The sequence below is a fragment of the Melospiza melodia genome, chromosome Z (assembly GCF_035770615.1).
Source record: "Melospiza melodia melodia isolate bMelMel2 chromosome Z, bMelMel2.pri, whole genome shotgun sequence".
In the NCBI taxonomy this organism is placed as follows: domain Eukaryota; kingdom Metazoa; phylum Chordata; class Aves; order Passeriformes; family Passerellidae; genus Melospiza; species Melospiza melodia.
This window is the reverse complement of record NC_086226.1, coordinates 30,079,363-30,100,614: the sequence shown is the minus strand read 5'-3', so window position 1 is coordinate 30,100,614 and position 21,252 is coordinate 30,079,363. Positions and strand designations below refer to the sequence as shown.

General features: G+C 36.8%; 1 protein-coding gene across 1 annotated transcript in view; it reads left to right on the top strand.

The window, feature by feature from the left end:
- Nucleotides 1–21,252, top strand: part of HCN1 (hyperpolarization activated cyclic nucleotide gated potassium channel 1) — a 194,691-nt gene that overhangs the window by 149,171 nt on the left and 24,268 nt on the right. The window contains exon 5 of the mRNA XM_063180279.1: nt 1,262–1,408. Coding sequence (XP_063036349.1) covers nt 1,262–1,408 — 147 coding nt within the window. The remainder of the gene's footprint in view (nt 1–1,261; nt 1,409–21,252) is intronic.

Sequence of the window (21,252 nt, the reverse complement as noted above, 5' to 3'; positions counted from 1 at the left end):
CATGGCTTCATCTAATCTTTTGCCACTTTGCAAAGCAAAAGCTAATTTCAATTCCAGAAGATAGAGCAGTCTTCAATTATGTAAGTTAAAGGATAGATGCTGCAGTTCACAAAAGAGGGCATGTACATTATACATTTGCTTAATTGTTCTACAGGGATGCCAATCCTAATTAGGACTTCATTGGTTTTTTCGTTGGAAACAGTTTAGATTCCCTAATTAAGCATGAAATAACTAATAAAATAAATTAAGACGGTTTACATCGTGAATCAAGTTTCTGCCAAGTTTTAACTCACCTTTCAGCCTGAGAAGGGATTTATCCTTCTCTGCCTCAGTGCCTTATCCCTTTCAGAAACCAGGATGGGGGCTCTGAGGAGCAAAAATCTTGTTCTGGTGGGTTGGTCCATTTGCACTTTAAACAACTTGTCCTTTTTGTGGGTCTTGGATTATTATGTAGTTTAGTACACTACAACTATGAGTATGTTGATTTGGGACTTCATCTTCTGAAAATTATGCTATTAAGAAAAACAAAAACAAAAACAAAAAAAAAACAAACCAAAAAAAGGTAAATCCCCAGAATATAGGACAAAGGACTAGTAAAAACTAAGAAACCAAATGTACAGGGTAAATGATGTGAGCTCTTCTTGGTCTCCTGGATCCTGGTATCTTTTTCTTCCCTCATTTTCTGTTTCCTGATCCCACACATATTTTTCTAGTTTACCTTTTTCTTCTCTTCATCCCTTCTGAGGAATGTTTTCTATTTCATTATCTCCACAGGTTTTAACTTCATAAGCATACACAACATTAATATGTTGCTTAGCAATACAGCACAGCCAGCTTCTAAAATTTCACAACTTCAGCTCTCCCCGAATGCAGCGCTACAGGCTAAACACTGTGTACAGCTTTCCTGTACAGCACAAGCTGAAAATTGTGTTGGTGTATTTTTGCAGCTCCTGTACAGCTGGGAATTTAGGAAACATATGAGAAGTATGAGGGTTTGGCTTCTAAAACTTATATATTCATATGAATATTAGCATTGCTGCCAAAGGTAGTTTCTGTAATTTGTAAATATGCTGTCATGTGAGTAATATTACAATAATTAATATTTGTGTGAGAGTTTTCTGATATATGAAAAAATTGTTACCTTTAAAAAATATGTAGAGCTTAAGTGGACACATGAATGAATTTGTATTTTGTAGGTGCTTTTAGATAGCAAGAATTTGAGGCTTTTTTCTAATTCTCCTTCCTTTTTTTATGCTGACAGTACAAGCAAGTGGAACAGTACATGTCATTCCACAAGTTACCTGCTGAAATGCGCCAGAAGATCCATGATTACTATGAGCATCGCTACCAAGGCAAGATCTTTGATGAAGAAAATATTTTGAATGAGCTCAATGATCCTCTAAGGGAGGTAAGATTAAAGTATTTGAATAGCTCTTCATGCTAGGAAAAAACTTCTTGTCTTTGCTGTTTCTGTGTTGAAATGCTCTTTACCTTCTATAGAATTTCAGCTTCTTTACCATAGTCAATGGATGACCAGGATAATTAAATTTATACTAGGTTGATGCAAAGAAATAAGAAGATCTACACTATATTCAGGACCAGCCAGTCAATCACTGCCACATGAGGATGTCAAAGGATAAAATCTGCCAAAGAGTAAAACCACACCCTTATTGTTGACTGAAATTCATGTTTTTCGGCCACTTTTTAAAACAGAGATCAGCTGGACTAAAATGATCCTGGGTGAAATTCTTTTTCTACTCTCCCTGCTTGTTAGCCATACATCTATACAGATAAAACCACTGAGAGTCACCACAAAGGGAGGGTTGCTTTTTTTCATTTTCTAAAGTAGCATTGTTGGTAAAGGTGGTCTTTACTTGAGATGAGGAAGCTGGAATATTATATATCAAAGCCATTAAAAAAATCTCTTTTTTAGGGGTTATGCTTTGCTATGTTAAGTGATGTGATGTGTGGAAGCAATTGGAATTTTCTCTGCTGGTGTGGGATCTTGCAGTAGCAGAAGTAGCTCCTTAATGGGAATAGAAATCAGATGGTCTTCTGTTGGCTTGTGCTCATGCCTGACCTGGTCGAGGATGTTGGCTGATATCCTCTACTGAAAGAAGAGGAAAAAAACCCAGAGAAGAAGAAGTTGAAAATCTCAGAGGGAAGAGAGCGTAAAAAGAAAAAGAGAGCGAAAGAGAAAAAGAAACAAGAAAATTAAGGGTGGAAGAGTCTAGTATGTGAAACTTGTGTAATTTTCAGTGCTTCTAATATCCTCTGCTTTTGGAGGAGTGGTGCTGATTATGCGTCCATACGTGTGTGTATATATGGCTTTGTATATTATATGTATATAACATCCAACAGAGCACAGCATGACATCTGTACTTTTGGAAAGATAGATAGATAGATGAAGGTTGGTCAGGGTTTTTTTCAAGTTTTGAGGGATAAAGAGAGAATCTTTGTCTGTGGTGGATTTTCTGTTCTACTGAATCCTGCACTTTGTTGGCAGGGGAGAATGCCATACAATCCATTGCCAAATTCAATCAAGTTCCATATTTAAAATAGTCATAAAGAAACAAAGCCTTGCCAAGTCACAGTTTATCCACACCTCTGTTGTGTAAGTCTTATAGTAGCCTCCCTCCTACAAACTGCCAAGTGGTAATGGTGAGTGCTGCCCAAAATTGCTGGTCTTTGCTAGATGCTTAAAGTCAAAATCAGGCCCACCATGGTTGTTCTAACAATTTAATAACCCATGACTAAGTTCCAGATCCTTGACCTACTTAATTCCCTCACACAGGTGTAGACTGAGGCCTTCCTTTATATTTTGAATTAGTGTTTTGGAGTGCAGGTAGAGGGCCCTGGCTTCTGCAGGGAGGCCTGTTTACACTGTGCCTCCCCTCAGTAGCTTTTGAAATGCTAAGAGGAGAATGTACTGCAGGAATCTGCCTTGTGGGACAGGAGAAGTGTGGAAACCATCCCTAGACTACAGTGAGGGTAAAAACATCAATCTTGGCCAGTATGGAGCTTGTGTTTTGTTAAGAGAACAGAAGTATGTACAGACACTGACAGCAGAAACAGTTTCATCTGTTTCCACTTCTAAGAAAAGCATTTATCCAAAAGTAAAGCCTGAACCCTTCCATTGCAAAATACTATTTTACTATCAGCAATTTGCAATTGTGGCACCCTAATTACCTGTGTTTTCAGCTTTTCCTGCCTCCCTTTTTGTTTCCTTCCTTCCACTCTCCCTCCCCTAGCCCTGTCCCCTTCCCCTCCTTTTTTTCTAACAGCTAAGAAGCAGAAAGGCAAATTTGGTCAACCATAAAAAACAAAAAGCACTTCTGGTGAGAAATCAAGCATGTAAAATTTCAAAAATTAATGAGCCCCTAAAAACATGAAAGAATAATAGAATTTTATGGAAGGAGTGGCTTCTGATTTTGCTATGGTTATGCTGTACTTAGCAGGTCTTCTTTGTCCTCTCTATTATATAACAAAAAAATTAGGTACAATCAGGTTGCACATTACCCTACTGACAGCACAGTAGAGTTCCAGAGAAAGGTCAAAAAAAAGAAAGAGAAAAAATAATAACTGGCCACTGGCAGTGCCAGAACAGGTTTCTCAATGAATCTGTCCAAATTTTCATGGCAGCTTATCAACTGTGGCTTGAAAACATCACTTAGGTATTTTGCTTAGTTAATAGTTTCAAATTCTGTTTTAGCAACCACTTCAGTACGTGCAGCTTAGTAGTGCAGGTGGTGTCTTTTTGATGCAAATAATGGATAATAAATTGGAGGCTTTTAAAGGTGGAACACAGTTGTTCATATATTGGATGGGCTTTACCATGTTACATGCCATTAGCTGCACAAGGCCATAATAGGTAATAGCAAAAATACCCTGGATGCATCATTGAAAACTAAATATTTAGTGCATTTCTTAAGTTTGTAATTAATCCTACATTTGACTGTACTTGGAATTGAGAGTAAACATTCAGAGTCTCCATAGGACATATTTAGCTTGATGAAAGTAGCTTCTGATGAAGATATTAATCTGAAACCATTATTTCCTCACTTGGAGTAAGCAGAACAAAAGAAACTATACTAACTGATGAGTAATTATAGCATCGTAAAATGTTATGAAAAAATTGCAGGGTTTTCACTAATTCTTGTTCTCAGCCATTCAAATTTACTGTATGGCTGAAATTTTCCACAGCTATGCTTTCTTTAAGAGTGATGACCTTCTTTTTGGTCCACGTTTTAAAATTTTGGGGGTTTTTTTAGCAAGAAAGTAATTATGCATGATATAAATATGATCATTCAACCATTAAAAATAGCTAAAGTACATAGAATTAGCTGCAAAACTCTAGTGTAAAAATAATTCTTACATGATCAATGCTAGTAATAAAGCTGTATGTGCTTATAGACTCATAGACTCATATAATCATAGAATGTGCTGAGTTGGAAGGGACTCATCAGGGTCATGGAATTTAACCCCTGGCCCTGCACACCACCATCCCCAGGAGTCACACCCTGTGCCTGGGAGTGTTCAAACACTTCTTGAGCTCTGTCAGGCTGGTGCTGTGACCACTGCCCTGGGGAGCTGTTCCAGTGCCCAAACACCCTCTGGGTAAAATATCTATTTTAATAGCCAACCTTTTTCTAACCCTCCCCTGGCACAACTTCAGGCCATTCCCTTGGATCCTGTCACTGGGCACTCAGAGCAGAGATCAGGGCCTGCCCCTCCTCTTCCCCTCTCAAGGAGGCTGTAACTGCAGTGGGGTCTCCCCTCAGTCTCCCCCAGGCTGAACAGACCAGGTGATTTCAGCTGCTCCTGTTCATCTTCCCCTCAAGGCCCTTCACCATCCTTGTTGCCCTCCTCTAATAGTTCAATGTCATTTTATACTCTGGCACCCAAAACGGCACACAGGACTCAAGGTGAGCAGCACAATCATCTGCCTTGATAGCAGAGGTTAAGACTTTGTAAAAGAGGATGAATGTTCATTTTAATGAGCTTGTGAACAATATGCATGGAACATACATGGTGGATTGGATGATTAAAATAATGAAAATCTGAGAAAAGATTTGATGCATGTGTGTGAGTGCCTAGCTTGGTTGGATAATAGAGTCATGCTTATTGTGGGCAATTAACAAGGCTTCATTAAAAAAAAGGGGAAAAGGAATCCTGAACCTTTTTAAAGTGTACAAGGCTCTGTGTGAGTACTTCAAAGCTGAGTAAAGCAGCTGGTTCCTGACCTGTATCCTTCAAGGATAATCTAGTATTATCAAAGAGATTGCATTCAATGGCTGGGAACTAAGACTACATTTATGAGACTGAAAAGCTCTATATTCTCCCCTGTTTAGTTAATTGCACAATTTGGGTGTATTAGTCCACCAGTAATGTAATTAACTGGATACTCTCAGCTCTGCACACTCAAACTGAATTAACCATAAATTGCAATATGCTATGTGCATATCTGCTTGTAAGGATACATGCTCTCTGACAAAAGTAAACGATAAGGGCTTCTTTTTGTTAAATTCAGAAATTTCACTTGAACTGAAAGCATATCCCCATTTCCACGGACAGACTTATCTGATAATAAGCATCCACTCTTCTCAAGAACAGGATAATCAAGAGACTCCTGGAAGTTACAATTTTGGTAGAGATGACAGATTTTAAATTTCTTCTTCGATGCCATGCAGTGTTGGATTCATCCAACCTATCTGTTGCTCCATACAAGTTCTGCAACAAGTCTAAGATAATAATCAGGCTCTGTCTGCACACACCACCCACACACACATGCTCTCACAGTAAAGAAAACATAGCTGACTAGCTTAGAAAAAAGACTGCATTTTCTAACAGCAATTGACATGTGAAATAAATTCTGTCTTTAATAGCAGTTCCAGTTAACTGTCTCTCTCCCTCATTTCTTGAGTCAGTAAGTAGAAACAATTAGCTTGTTGTCCTTATATAAATATCATCTCTAGCTCTTCAGCAGGCTGAGTTATCAAACTTCACATTTTTTAAACTTGTAATTCTTACCTTCTACAAGGTAAGAATATCCTTTGGCCTCAGGAGACCTTAATCCCAAAGTGTTCTTTGTAATTGTCATTACATGAAATGGAGACTCTACAGACAAGAAGCTAAAAAACCCAAATGCTCCTAAGAGAAATATATTCCAAAAGAACACCTGAGTTATAAAAGTTGAAATACATATACATTGCTAGTTCCATCTTGTAACTGAGTATAAGTCAAAGTGACTCAACTCTGGCCTTTGTTTAAGACATCAGTCTTGCCAGCAGTGGCTGTGGGTGCATGCCCATGAAAGAACAAGAACAGGGAAAGTGTGGTGTGTCCCTTAATGACTCTCCTAGACTCTCTGTATTTTCAGGTGGAGGGTTTCAGTATTTTCAGGTTCAGTACTGGGTAATCCTTAATACACATCTCTTCCAATTACTTATTTGAATTCTTTATTCTAAGTACTCTCTGCAGCTACACCATCCTTTGTCAAAGAGCACAGACCTGACCCCTCCTGCATAAGAAACCACCACCTTCTTTTGGAATTGAAAATGGCTCCAAATTTTTTTTTGTTTAGGTGGCCATTAATTCTTGTAGCAAAAATGATATAATACAGTCAATTTTTACTGACTCTTTGCATGCCAGTTATGATTTTATAGTTTTGGGATAACATCCTTAAACTGTATTTTTTAAATGTAAATTCTTTCTTTCATGGAAGCTAGATCATTCTTCTTGCCATTTTCATTATTTTTCCCTGGGTCTACTATAGTCTTTTAGAGGTGAAAGCATCAGTTCTGCAGCAAGAATACTGATGCTATAATAATGCAAGTAATTCCTAACATTGATTTGCTTTCTAATCACTGCCAAACATTGAGTTTACTTTTTCTTTTAAATTGTAATGGTAAAAACTAACTCTAAGTGGTAACAAATACATTATTTCATGCATTTATTTAGGTGTATCACTTAATATTTCTCCCCACCAGTAACTTCCAACCAGACCATAACAAGCTTCTTGTAGTTTCTTTTTAACAAGCTGCTCTACCTTTACATGGTGCTGTTTCTGGAACTGAGCAGACCTTTGTGAAGTCCTTGACCTTTGTTGTTCCTGTGGGGATAGTGAATGTAGGTACATTGTGGTACCTATGACAGCCTAATGAATCAGGTGTAGGGTTCCGAGAAACCGCTTAGTGCTGCATTAGGAGTGGCATTTTGTGGCAGTTCTTGTAAGAAATGTACTCTCACAAGAAAGTGAAGGAAAGCTTCCATTACTGGATTTATAATTTATATTGTATCTAAATGAAAATTGGACCAAAACCAGATGGTTTGTTACTTGTAAACAAATTAGGTATTTTTGTAGAGAAATATTTTGTGCGTTTAAAGTCAGTTTTAAAATTAGCAATTTGGTAACCTTTCTTAATTGTTCTTTCTTAATTGTTGTCCTTCTCCTTTTCCCTATTAAAATTTATCTCTTTTTAAATATCTTTCTTTTTATTTAGTAATTATCTTTAGAAATCACTAAGCAATGTGTTCTTATTTAGACTATACTATAGTCCTGTGCACAAAAGATGACTCATTTCCATAGTAATAATATAAGGCCAAAATGGGCTGTGATTGAACTTTCAAATATTAAAATAATGGTAGCTTTTTTTTTTTTTTAATTAAAACAAAAAAAAGCATCATAGAAATGTTTGAATTTGGAGATTTTGATTCCATTACAACTTATGTCCATGAATTTATCTCATAAAAACAGGTAACTGGTTCACTGCAATCCACTGTATTTTTCTGCATTTTAAAATGCAATGATCCTTTGTACAAAGCTTAAAGAGAGGAACTAAAAAAATGTATCCTTATTATAGAGGTAGTCACATTGGAAGTCACTTAAATATCTCCTTATCTTTAATTAGTGAATTAAAGGGGGGTTTGTTTGTTTGTTTGTTTGTTTGTTTGTTTGTTTGTTTTTCTCAGAGTTGTAGTCCATATTCTGGAGTACGGAATCATGAGTGAATTATGCAGAATGTCAGTCTTGCAGAATACATGCTGATATACCACAGCATGATTTATTTGGCTAACGCTGAAAAAGAAAATTGGTGGTTTTCAAATATCCATGTAAATTATGTCTAAATTGCAGTCCAAGTATACAAGGCTGAAAGAAAAGTTCTTAGAAGGAACTATACTGAAGTTTTTAAAACTGGAAATAGTAGCAAATGGCCATTTTAATGTGGAAATGGGCAGACAATCACCAGGTGGTGATTGGATTATTGTGTTTTAAGATGATTTTTCTCCACGGGTGTGACGTGGTAACAAACGGTGTGCACACTCAAAGCTGTTTTCCAGAGACCTAAGACAATGTGGTTTGATTTGTTGAGCTCTGGGGAGTGTTTGCCCTTTGATGTATGCACATTCACGGTGTACATGCTGCAGTGAAATTGTCAGCCATTTCCACTGCTGTTCCCCATGTTCAGGAAACTTTGATCATGGTCCTATTGGTGTTTGACATGCTTTATTAGCAAATCCATCCTGAGCTGAGACATGCTTTGACAAGTCCCAGATCTAATTGCTTCCGATAGCACAGATAATAACACACCAGTACTTCTCAGTAGTTATGATTTTGAATAGTCATGTTACTGCACCTACAAGACTCCTTTGTTGTAATTGTTTAATAAATATTTCAGACATGACAGTTCTTTCATGAGTTCTGCAAATATACTAATCCAAATAAAGCCTGATTCTTAGTGCAGCAGTTGTCTTTCATATAAAGCGAGGCAAGCAGTTTCATAAAAGTTCCAAACTGTTTAGATGCAAACTGGATGCTGTGAGAGAGGTAAAATCCTGTTACAGAAAAGTAAATCCAGTCTATGTGAGCTCCTGTGCTGTTCAGGCATCTGAAGAGCAGAATCAGAAAGGTTTTTGTGGGCACCAGGTCCAGTGCAGTGAGAGAATAGCAGTTGTCCTGCTGAGACTAAATTCACCCACTGCCTTGTTCTGCCCAAGACCGTGCTTCCAAGTGTCTGTCATGTCTCAGTTTTTAACAGACCAAAGAATTGCTCAGCTGCTTGATACCAAGGTGGTGCTTGGGGCAGTGGATGCAAAGAGTCAAGCACTTTTTTTTTAAATCTTCTTGTAGTTTCTGGTGAAAGCCAAGAGACATTGCCATAAATTGGAGCCTACCACAACATGTTCATTTCTATCAGATCTGAATAGGCTATTGCAATTAGAAATAGCATTGCTGATTTTTAGGAGGTTCAAAATAGTAATAGTAACATACTTCAGATAACTCCTGAGTTAGGTCTTCTTTTGTAAATATATTCTTTTAATGCTAAACTTGCTTTGGCTTGACAGGTGTCCTTTTTGGTAGGACATGAAGAAATTCTGGTTTATTTAGCTAAAACCAAATGATCATTGTCCCTAGCCCCTGAATTGTGACTACTAATTCATTACAGTAAAACAGCAGAATTTATAATATGTTCCTCTGAACTCTTTAGAGAATAATTGAAGATAAATGAAAAATAAGTAAATTAAATTTCTTGATGCAGAGCTGGAAACTCATTCTTTCTCTTAATTCAAGATTAGGACCTGGCACCCTGGTACTCCAGGGTTCTCTGTTTCTTCTTCATTGACTTCTGCAAAACAAAGTCACGGCATTCCATAATGAAAGCATGGGAATGTGAAAGGGGAAAGCAGAGGGCAGGATGCAGCCAGGACTCCAGTAGAAAACATATTTCAAACAACACAGAGATGCACAGTACAGACATGCCCACATCCATCCCTTTCCTGTAAATTTCATTAATGGCGGTGGTTGAAAGTGAACATCTTTTCCTTGAGTTTTCATTGTGGAATTTAAATTCAGAAAGCAGACTAAAGGCTTTTGAAGCAAATTTGTTTGGAACCAGAAAAAATGCTGTGAGGGGCATTAAATACCAAAGGTTCGGTGTTGAGGGGGCACACTTTTAATGTGCCACTGTCCATGAAAGTCATCACAAAGATCCGAGTTGTGACTCACCTCCAGCAAGAGGAAATAAATATGCCATGAACTGTTTGATGCAGAAGTAAATGCATGTGCCTATTTTTATGCACTCAGTTGCACATTATGGTAGTAACAGCATACAGAAGGGTACACAGCACTTCCCATGCATAAATCTGTAGTTGCCTTTTAAAAGCATGTGATCTCAAAGGCAAAGACAAGGAGAGCAAAAAACAACAGAGCACCAGATCTGTTTTGAAGGTACATTTACGAATGTAATTTCCTGTTGGTGCACCAATGATTTAGGAAGGTTAACCTAGTTATAGCTGTGGGCGATAATCCAAGTTAAATTTTGCACCTCAAGGCAATCCTAAATCCTTGTTTTACTTCCATCCTAGTGCTACTTGAGCAAAAAAAGTTGTACATTACTTTGAAACCTGCACAAAACTCTGCCTAATTTATACTTTTGTATTGTAACTGTTCTCTAGAAGATGCAATAAGCAAATGCTTAAAATCTTTTCTCCAGAAATTTTACTGCAGTAAAAGTTGAAACACTGAATGGTTTTTGGTACATGATAAAAATCTGGAGTCTCCTTTACAGCTCCAGAATAATCTTTTGAAAATCTAATCTCTTTTGATGAATCATTTCTATGTAAGGGATTAAATAGAAATGAAAATAGAATTAAAATTTTTGAAATTATTATAAATAGACAGATAATTAAATATAGCATAGGTATGGATGCACAAGGTGTTGAATTACACTTGTTTCATTTAAAGATAGTGTCTAACGCTGAAAGAACTTAATATATGATACTTGTAGTGATTAATGAGAATCTCAGAGATGAGTGAAATTAAAAGCTGGAGCAAAATGTGGTGTCTGACACTGTGAGTACAGGTACAGACTTCCTGGTAGCTCCTGGACTGAGTTCAAGGCAGTATTTTTATCGGTCCCCACTGCCTCTTTCACAATACCTTTTCACAGTGCTGGCTCAGTAGTGGCACTGGATCCTAAGACAGCCTTGGTAGTAGTAGAGCACTGACAGGCAAGGAATTCCTTGAAAAAGATTTTCATCTCCTAGCTTGTTCTGTGGATTCTGTGTTAATTTTCTTCTCAATAAATCAATTTTTCCTTTCCCTCACTTGTGAAATGCAAAAAAAAATCCATGCTTGGTTGAAAGGATCCAAATGAGGTACCCTAAAACATGAACAGTTGCAAATTTGTGAAGTGATCATTGCATGTTTGTGCACTGACTGAAGCAATGGGATGATTGCTACACTACTAAAATATTCTGTAGATAAAATAAACGCCTGTGTGGTATCAATTTAAAGAAAAGCCACATTCTTTGTAATTAGCAGTTTTCACTTTAGCCTGTATGGCTGTCACTAGATCACTGTGCAACTGAAAGTATTATTTTTGTAATGTCATTAATATCCCTTACATGTATTAAAAAATGAAGTTTGCTTCATAGTGAGAATTTTTTCTTTTACTAAGTTGAAAATCAGGAAGCAACAATGTATTTGTGTCTCTTAAAAAAGTAAGAAAAGAGCAGAATTATTGAGAAACATTTGAAAAATCTGCATTATGCTATGGGAGTTGTAAGAGAGTATTTGGGAAATGCAGGTAATACAGATATCCACAATACCCAAAACAAAAATCCAGAAACTCAATGTACCAATCATTGCCACACATTGAATAAACACTTGTGTATTTATGAAAATGCAAGTTTTCACTAAGACTAGAAAGTCTTCCACCCTGCAGGGTTGGAAATGAAATAGTTCATGCTTTTTAACACCTGGCAGAAAACAGGTTCACTACGTAGAGGAAGAGAAATGCTGTCAGTATTGTGTGTGGACAGCTTAATTTATATAACAGACCTTGAAGGGAATTAAGAGGCAAAGGCATCTGTAGAGGAGCAGAAAGGGAGTGTATGTAGCTTGCTTTGTCATTCTCTAACACCAGATACGTTCTTCATAATATTGATACTTAGAGCAATGGGACAAACTTAGAATGTGAGAAAGAGGTTAATGCCCTTCCTGAGCCATTATTTAAAGTTCATGGCTGGCCTATTTTTAGGCCACCATGTGAGAAGATGTTCACTGAAAATAGATACAGATCATGTGTCCTTGCAGAATATAGAACATCAGGACATTTCATTTCCAAAGAACATAATTGGGACTTGGAGCAGAATCTTCTTTCCTCTCACCTCTTTGCTTGGAGATTATAACTTGGGTTATACAAGCACACACTCTTAGTGAGTTGTATCAACCTCTAAATAAGATAACTAAATCTAATTTGAAATATAGTTTCTAATAGGACACATTAGTTAGTTACACTTTGATTTTTTTTTTCATTTAATGTACAAGACACAGTGGTATGTCCAGTACACATACCAATACATGTGTGGAAGAACATATATATGCATATGTGTATATATGTATATACATGTTTATACATATATATCTATATATATAGCTATACACACATATATACATGCATACATACATATACATACACACCTATATACATATACTCTGGCACATACATGCAAACACATGTCCAGGATGTCTGTGTGAGAAGAATGCTGTGTTGAACCCTATTGATACCTTTGCAAAGTGCTAAGTGCATATATTGCATTAGGTACTCTGATATGGTCTCTCTTCTTCTGCTGTTGCCATATATCTCAGCACTTATTTACTATGGCACCAGACTACATTTATAATGTATTACTTTAAAATGAATTGTTGTTACAATTGTTAGGGGTCCTCCTATGATATAAAATCAATATAGATAAATTTATTAATAAAACTAGAGATTAAGATATAGTCTAAAGATAATTTGAAGAACTTTCTGAAGAATAAATTATAGGAATATATTTCTTATGGAAATAAACCTCAGCCTATCTTTAATTCACAAAGTGAGCAATTAAATTGTACATATAAGTTAATTAAATGCTACTAATAGTTAAATACATTTTAAACTTTGAGCAAGCAGATGAACTGAAATTGTTTTGAAAAAGAATATTAAAATTACATAAAGAACTGCATAACATGGCTGCCTGGGTTCATGCAAGATGCTAATGGCAGATCCTGAGTGCCCTGCTGTCTTCCGACCCCTTCACTTTTAATGTATGTCCAATCCTGTAGTGGAAGCACAAGCACAAGTATTTAAGGCCTCAGTGATGGCATTCAGAGAGCAAAACAGAGTAACAGCTGTAAATGTGGAGAGGAGAAGGCTGTAGGCATCTTCCCTGTTTTTTTTTTTTTATTATTATTTACATAGCTGCTTCTTCTCCATTTTCTATAGAATAAGAGTTTTCAGAATGTAAAAATGCTGAAGATGTCCTGGTGCATCCTTGATATGTCAAGTCTTGACTGTGATTTGGCTCCTAGTTGTAAAGTGACTCTGTTACTCAGATGCCATGCCATTATTTAGTGTGTCTGCCTACACACTAAACACTGGATGTTTAAAGTCTGATGCATTATTTTTACTCTAGCTGTTATTACTAATACACATTGACTTGTCTACTCCTGCCAGATTTCCTTCTCTTTGCTCCACATGATCTGCTATTGAGGCTGCTTCTGCTGTCACCATTTGCCCTCCTCAAATTTTTTCCACTCTTTACAACTCCCTTGCAATTTATTCATCTCTTTTCCCTGCAGCTACCAATATTAGCCAAAGTGGTACTCTCAAGCAAATTCTGTCTTGAGGGCTGTCTGGCTGACACTCTACTAAATTATTCCCAGAAAATTCATCTCCATTTTTATGACCTGCTGATAACTTTTCTGGAGCCAGCTCTCTATGTCTCATCCTTACAAATGAGCATCACCCTCATGTTTCACTGTAAAGCAGGGCTCTAAAATCAGCACTTTCAGTATTTTTCTACTTCTGCATGCTTGAGCTCTGGTACAGTGGCCTGAATGTGGGTCATGGACTTCTTACACCTGTATTGCAAGTTGCTACTCACAACATAAGATCACTGAGCCTTTGCACCTGATACCATTCCAGCATCTTTGCCAGCCGTTTCCTTTAGAAGGCAAATTCAAATGGTATTACAATTAGCTTGCCCCAGTTTACATTGCAAAGCAGTGACGAAGGCCGAGTTCAGAATTAGAAAGGGATTGTGCATCCTCCTTATCTTTCTTTTTATATCCTTCTGTTATATATAGCTGTGTACCTCTCTAGCTGGCATTGTAAATATTCTAGCACGTATACATGCAAGCATTCAGGGTCCTGTCACACATTTACCTAAGAAACCTAAATAATTCTCATTCATTATAAAATATCTTTTTCTCACTTTAAAATGTGGAATATACATGGTCTAACACTGTCTAAATTTTGTGTGTTAGGTAGAGTTAAGACTTTGATATTTCTTGCACATAATATAATGTAGGCCTTTATTGAGTAGTTACTAATCAAATTAGATGCAAACTGAAATGTACTTAAAAACACTAAACATAATTTCAGAGTGGATATTTCAAGTTCAGCTAACTGGGATTTATCCAGTATAATCAGTAAGACTTAATTTAAGCCACTTAATAAATTTATAGAAAGAGCCTTTGAACCAATAGACTTTTAATTCATTAGAAGAAGAGTAAGTGTTAACCTAGCAATTAACAAGATAACAGTATTTCTCATCCAGAGCTGCTCAAGAGCTGTAAAATAACTCAGTGAAAAAGTCACCACTGATTTTTAAATAACTGTTTTCCTGATTGTTGTTGCTACTGTGCCAACTAAACCATACACATAGGGTGTAGATAAAGAACCTTCTCTTGGGAAATGTGTTCTTGCTCAGTTTTGGCCATCTGGGTTGCAGTACATGGAGAACAGAAGAAGGGAGGAGAGGACAAAGGCAGAGTTGGAATGGCAGAAGGAATTACTTGCCTGTTTCAGAGCACACATTAATGGATGCATTCGCAGCTTCCATTTCTGATCTTGAACAAACAAGAGCAAATCAGAAATAACACAAAAAAAATTGTACCCAAACCATAGTTTCCATTTCTTTTAAGGCATATTTATGTTTTCCCACCACCTAAATCCTTGCTTCAAACTTTGTTTTAGCCCCCAGTCACCCCTGATAGCTTTAAACACAGATTTCTTCCTCCCTGCTTTCATCCACAAGTTATTCTATGCATGACATTCCTTTTCTCAAGTGAGAGAAACTCTTCAGGCTGTCCTGCATTCTAACTGTGTGTTTTAAAGAATAAAGCACCCCAATCAATATATTTTACCAAATAATTTACACAAATGTAATTCAGGCTGCCTTTGTGAAACTCCACTGTCCTCTTTTTCTTTCTCTCAAGCACATTACTTTACCTTGCTATCAGGTGAATCAAGCACGGTCCTGAGAACAGCAGCACTTTCCAGCACTATTATAAAACAAACCCCCTTTTCTTGTGGTGATCAGATAAAATCTTACTGACTTTGGTGGATGCTGGAGGTAGTCTTCATTGAGCAAAGCTGTAAGTAGCAATTGAACTAATTTTTTTTGAGCATGTACTATCAAAAAGTAGTAGCTGCCACACAGATGACATAGAAGGTAAACTGAAGGATATTGATTGGTGATGGCAAGTGGAGTTTTAATACAAAGGCATAGTAGTGGAAATGGTTTCCAGAACCATTAAATCAGTTCACCAGCTGGAGGAGGTGACTGGAGGCTCCAAAGGCATGGAGAAGCAGTGCTGCAGTAGAGAATAACCTGTGAGCAAGCAAACTGGACAGAATTTTGTGATTATTAGCAAAAATTTCTCCTCTTTCTTAATCACTAAAAGTGATGTTTAGGAAAACATGAAAGTTGCTTCATTCATTGTGAAGCAAACATGAAATCTAACTTGTGCCACTTTTCCATGCACTAACGCAAAGTATGGATAGTCATATGGATACCAACAGGATACCAACAGTTAGTTTTTCAACTTCATATCCCTTAGTATTCATTTTCTGCTGCAGTGTTAAAGTACATGAGTTTAAATCTGTATTCGCATTGGCTTAATGGGCAACTTCAATATTTAAAATTCCTCATGAACAAAGATTTCAGCCTTAATTAGCACCCCCCCCCGATATTATTTTTTAAATACTGTATAGGATTAACAAGTACAACATTCCAGTGTACACACAAATGGGAAGAAAGATATTTAGTTACTCAGGGGCAAAAAACTGAAATAGTGATTGTTAAATACTTTTGAGAATTGCAGTTTATTTATTCAGCTAATAAGACAGAAAAGTCTCTACAGCAACTGCTGTTATGGTAAAGCACTAATTCCACATGACCTTCTTTAATAAACTGTGGGTGTTTTTTCCAAAAAGCATATACAGAAAAAATTTGTTCAGCAGAATAGTTTAAAGGGTAAAACCTTCAAGAAGTAGAGACTGGTCAAATGGACCAAACTTTAAGTACTTATCTCAATTATCAGGACTTCTCAGACTTTTGAAATTAGACTGGCTTAAGGAAGACAGGCTTCCTTAAAACATTGGCTGTGTTGCTGCTTCCATTTTAAAGCCTTTTGTCCTTTTTCCAGCCGGAAAACAAACTTAAGCAGCATTTAATATTTCAGAACACTGAAGAAGATGAAAGCTGAATTCCATTTAAAAACAGTTAGAAAATGGATAAGCAGTTGGATGAATGAAAGAGTGGGTAGTGTCTTTTTTCTTTCTTTTTCTCTTTTCTAATCTTCCAAATATAATGGACAATCCGAAGAGGAGCTTGAGATGCACAGGACTGCTTTCTCTTAAGCTCCATTAAATCAATTAACAAGCTGGGAAAAAGATGGATATCTTTCATCAGAGTGCCTTTATTGGAGGTTTGGTTGAACCATATTGCCTCAAAAGGATTATTCTGTCTGCATTTGAATTTAATGCAATAATAATACTGAAGCGTAAAAAATGCATATAAAGAGTTGAATAGAAAATTCTAATCAAGAAGGGAATGACAGAAAAGTATGCAGAAGGCCAACATTTAATCAACTAAGCCAAGAAAATATAATTGGTCAAATCTTTATCCCTCCTGATTGCAAATGCATAAAAAAGATTGCTTTCTATTCGAATACAGCAATACCATCTACCATATGCTCAGTTTAGGGCTGACTTGTCTTAATCGCAGTTGAAAAGAGCTAGACAGAAAAAAAAAATCCTGCTTTACCTCAGTCCTGTCAGTCTTGGTAGGATCAGAATTTCATTCATTGTTTTTCTGCAATGCCTATGCATTCCTTCCTTCATTGTGCCTGTTTATCTCACAGCTGGATGGCAAATTTTCTGCATTTGGATATGCTGTATCCAGGTATATACTGGGACTCTTGGGAGCTGGAGGGCCTTGAAAATGAAATAGACAGGCTGGTCGCTGGTTTTCAAGGCAATTGAGATTCCATGGACTCTCTTTGCCTTAGAGATCAAAGGCTTTTTTCAGGTTTTGTGCTTTGTCTTTGGGTCAGATAGGTTGGTACCTCAGACCAGAGTATTCTTGGGCTTTAAAATATATAACAACAGGGGCTACACAGGCTTCTAAAACAGACACAAGGAATATCCAGTTCTATTGACAAAATGACAAAATACCAAATCCTGAAGGAAAAAGAATAGTGTTTCTTGACACAATTCTAGACATACTGGTGAAGAGTTACCATTTTTAAAAGTAAAATTTAAGCAGATTCTCTATGTTGAAACTTATCAGTGTAATTGAAAAATGGAAAGTTGAGGCAATCACATTCAAAGAGAAAAAAAATTTACGTAGTTGTTTTTACTTACATGAAAGGCCTCTGAGCAAAATTTATTTTTAAGTCATACACTCTGTAGAGATGATAAAACAGAATGTGTCAAAGCAATTTGAACAACTTCAGGTGCACCAGAAATGAAGAATATTGCATCCTATTGCCACATGTAGATTTTCTGGCATTTAACAAGTTGTTAGATAATGATGTAGTCATTCCCTCAGTGGGATACTAATCCTAGTCCTCCTGACTGCCTGCTGTCATAAAACCTGTGAGAACTTAGTATCAGTGAGATGCCTCCTTTCTGCCAAACTCAACTATAATTGACCAAAGGGTTAAAAAATTACAGGAAATTATGAACATATACACAATATAGCTCCTTAGAACTGGGTTTAAATATATCTAACCTGCTCAAACTAACCCCAATCCCTAAATATAATGCCTATGGTTCTCTCTTAATGATGGGTGAGTAATTTTTCATTTGCAAGTTATTTCTAAGGGAAAAAATACTTTTCTCAGTAAAGTGATTTCTTCCTTTCAATGATCAGGAAATTAAGACTGATTTAATTTCACATCCTTTTAAAGCAAAATGTAAAGGAACACTTGGGGAAAAAAAGGTGTTACAGTTATACACTAGATTTTTGCAATAGTATGTAGAAGTCCCATAATAAAGCTAAACTAAGCCATTTTTCCAAATGGCCTACACATAGGAATAACATAGTTTGTTGATGGAAGTAGTACCTTTTATTAGCTCAACTGGATTACTGAGAAAAAGTAAAGGACTTTTCAGGCAAGTAAAAAAAGTAAAGAACTTTTCTTTCAAGAACTTTTCCTTTTTTATGGCAACAGGATTTTCCAGTCAGTCTAACTACAATCCATCTAAAAATCTTCTGGAAAAGAGGTCCTAAAAACTTCTAGAGATGCCATCAGAGAACTGCAGTCACAGCTGGGACAGCCTTGTGACTGCTTCTATAACATCTTGAGATGTTTCAGAGAAGCCATCAAGAAATATCGAACCCACACAAAATGATAACATCTGATGCTTTAACATCAGTTTGGAAAAAAATCCAGAAAGGTCAGGATGAGTGATAAATCCAATATAGTACAAAGGAGCAGAAGCCAGTGTAATTTCCTAACCAATCTCTTATATAAAACAGACCATTGCATCTCTTAATTATTGTGTAAGAGACCAGCAATTGGAATAGATCAAGACTTGCTCTATCCAGGTCTGATTCATTCTTGCTCTTTAACCATTTCAGCTATATAATGCATTCCTAATCCCTTCTTCAAGCTTCATTTGGTATTGTCTTCCATGATCCTTTCCTCAGGCTTCTTTTGGTATTTTCTTTAAGTAGAGGTGAGCCAAAATCTCATTTAATGAAGATATAATATTGGGCACCAGTCTAGCTCCAAAGAATTAAAAGAAAAATAAGAGCGAAAGATTTTTCTCTATACAAAATGTCAACTCTTAATTTGTCAGTTTGTTCTTTTGTTACCTTTCTTTTAAAACTCAGAACTTTTTCTCCTAGTACCTTCTGAGTTACATAAAACACTTTCATAATCTTTACTGTTTCTTTCTCCCCAGGATGATATTTAAAGTAATACACAAGAACCTGAAATTGCAGAACTGCCTGTGATTAAGATTCAGGGAAATGTATTTTACTGCTCCGAATGATCTCATATTTAAATAAAAGAACACTTTAAAGAAAAACAAAGCACTTTAAAATGACACATTTCTTTCTCCCTCGGTAATTTTCCACCTTCTAACATCTTAAATAAGGGAAGTTTGTACTTTAGTGCAAACTTTCACAGAAAACTAATCAACAAAATGAACGCATTACTAGGAATAACAGCTGAAATTACCTCAGCAGGGTGGTTTTGTAGCTATGTTGGTACCTTCATTAGGCAACTCAGGCTGAGCAGGATAATGTGTGTGCATACATGGGTATATCCAGATACAGGTTACATAATGTGACAGAAAAGTGGGCAGAAGATTGAGCCATAAGAGGACATGAGATTCCATGGGTGAAAATCCTCTTTCAAAGGTATGTTTTGTTGGGATTCCCAAGATGTTATGAATTCCCTTCTGGGTGGGTAGGACTGGATCTGCACAGAGGATTCATCCAGGTCTGAATTCTCCCCTCTCTATACTAAAGATACGTTAGGGATAACTTTTTTTTTCCAATTTCCCTTTTGTTTACTTCATCTGCCCTACTTTTCAGCTTTCACTCCGGACACCTATTCTCCAGGTTTTGTGTTCCTGTGTTCTCACTTTTCTGCAATTTCCATTTCTCAACCTGTTTTTAAAGTCAAGATTCCTGCTTTCTTATTTTGTCTCTTTATTTTTTTCTAGGTCTTACTGTTCCTTCTTTGTGTTTCTTCCCATTCTCTCTTTCATAGTACTACTCCACCTAAATCTATTTTACTCTTCCTAATCTTGACTGGAGCTGAACTTTCTACTCTCCCAGCCTTTTCTGTGCTTCCCCACCAGCTTCTATATAATTTCCAGTCAATTTTTGCTTTCTTTAGTAATTTCCTTTCTCTTCCTCCTGGGCATGCAAGACAAGCTATTCACTTTCAGAAGCAGAAAACAAGCAGCAAGCCTACTGAAAAGTCCCTGAGCAAGACAAGACAAGTAATAGCTGTTGCCAGCATCAGTGGAGTCGGCAGCGAGGCAGTCTCACGGGGAGCAGGGGATGTAGTCTGGGGCTCCTCATGGGATGCCACCACATTGCTGGTAGTTGGAGAAGCAAATAACTTTCCTTTGGGAGGGAGGTGATGGCTGGAGCATTACTAATAAATGTAGAGTTTAAACAAGAAGGAAAATAAGCTCGTCCTCATGCCTTAGAAAGACACACAGTTGGAATCTCATTATGATACTTATTGCCTCATAAAAAATATACTTAGAGGGTATCTTGGCATTGCCCTTCTTAACCTACTGACTCAGCAGTATTCACAGATTTGAATGTCACCAATATGGCAGTCCACGTGCTGCTACTTGCAATAATTTTTGGATTCAGGTAAACACAAGACGTCATGCATCAAATTTACCATGTTTTTTTTTTTTTTACATGGGAAACTAGTTTGTAGGGTGCTGGCTAGTTTGTAGTGAGACATTTTGTTCAAATTTACTTTTCTAAGTCCCACTAGATTTATTTGGAAAGGATGTTGATTGCTCAGGGAAAGGTGGTTGTTTCTTCACTCTTCTCACTCTTAATGCACTTGCCTGTTAGTTGCCTCAGTAACAAATGTCTTCCCTTCAGAGGGGAATTCCTACATCTTTCCCAGATGCAAGGGAACTGATTTGAAGAACCCACTATGGTTTTGTTGCTTATGGTGTGAAATTACTTGAACTTCCCTAACACGTCTACAAGCAGGTTATTATATTGTGGGACAGGGAGAGGAAAAGAATTTGTGTGATTCCTGGATAATTCTATCTGAGCTTCATGCTCAGGTTGTTCTGCATGGCATATATGGGATATATGAGACAGCAGATGCATGGGAAGTTGAAAGAGCCACTTTCAGCAGGAATGCAGTCATGGGAGTGAGAGCACTGATAGGTAGACTGCGTCCTTTACATCATTCTTGAA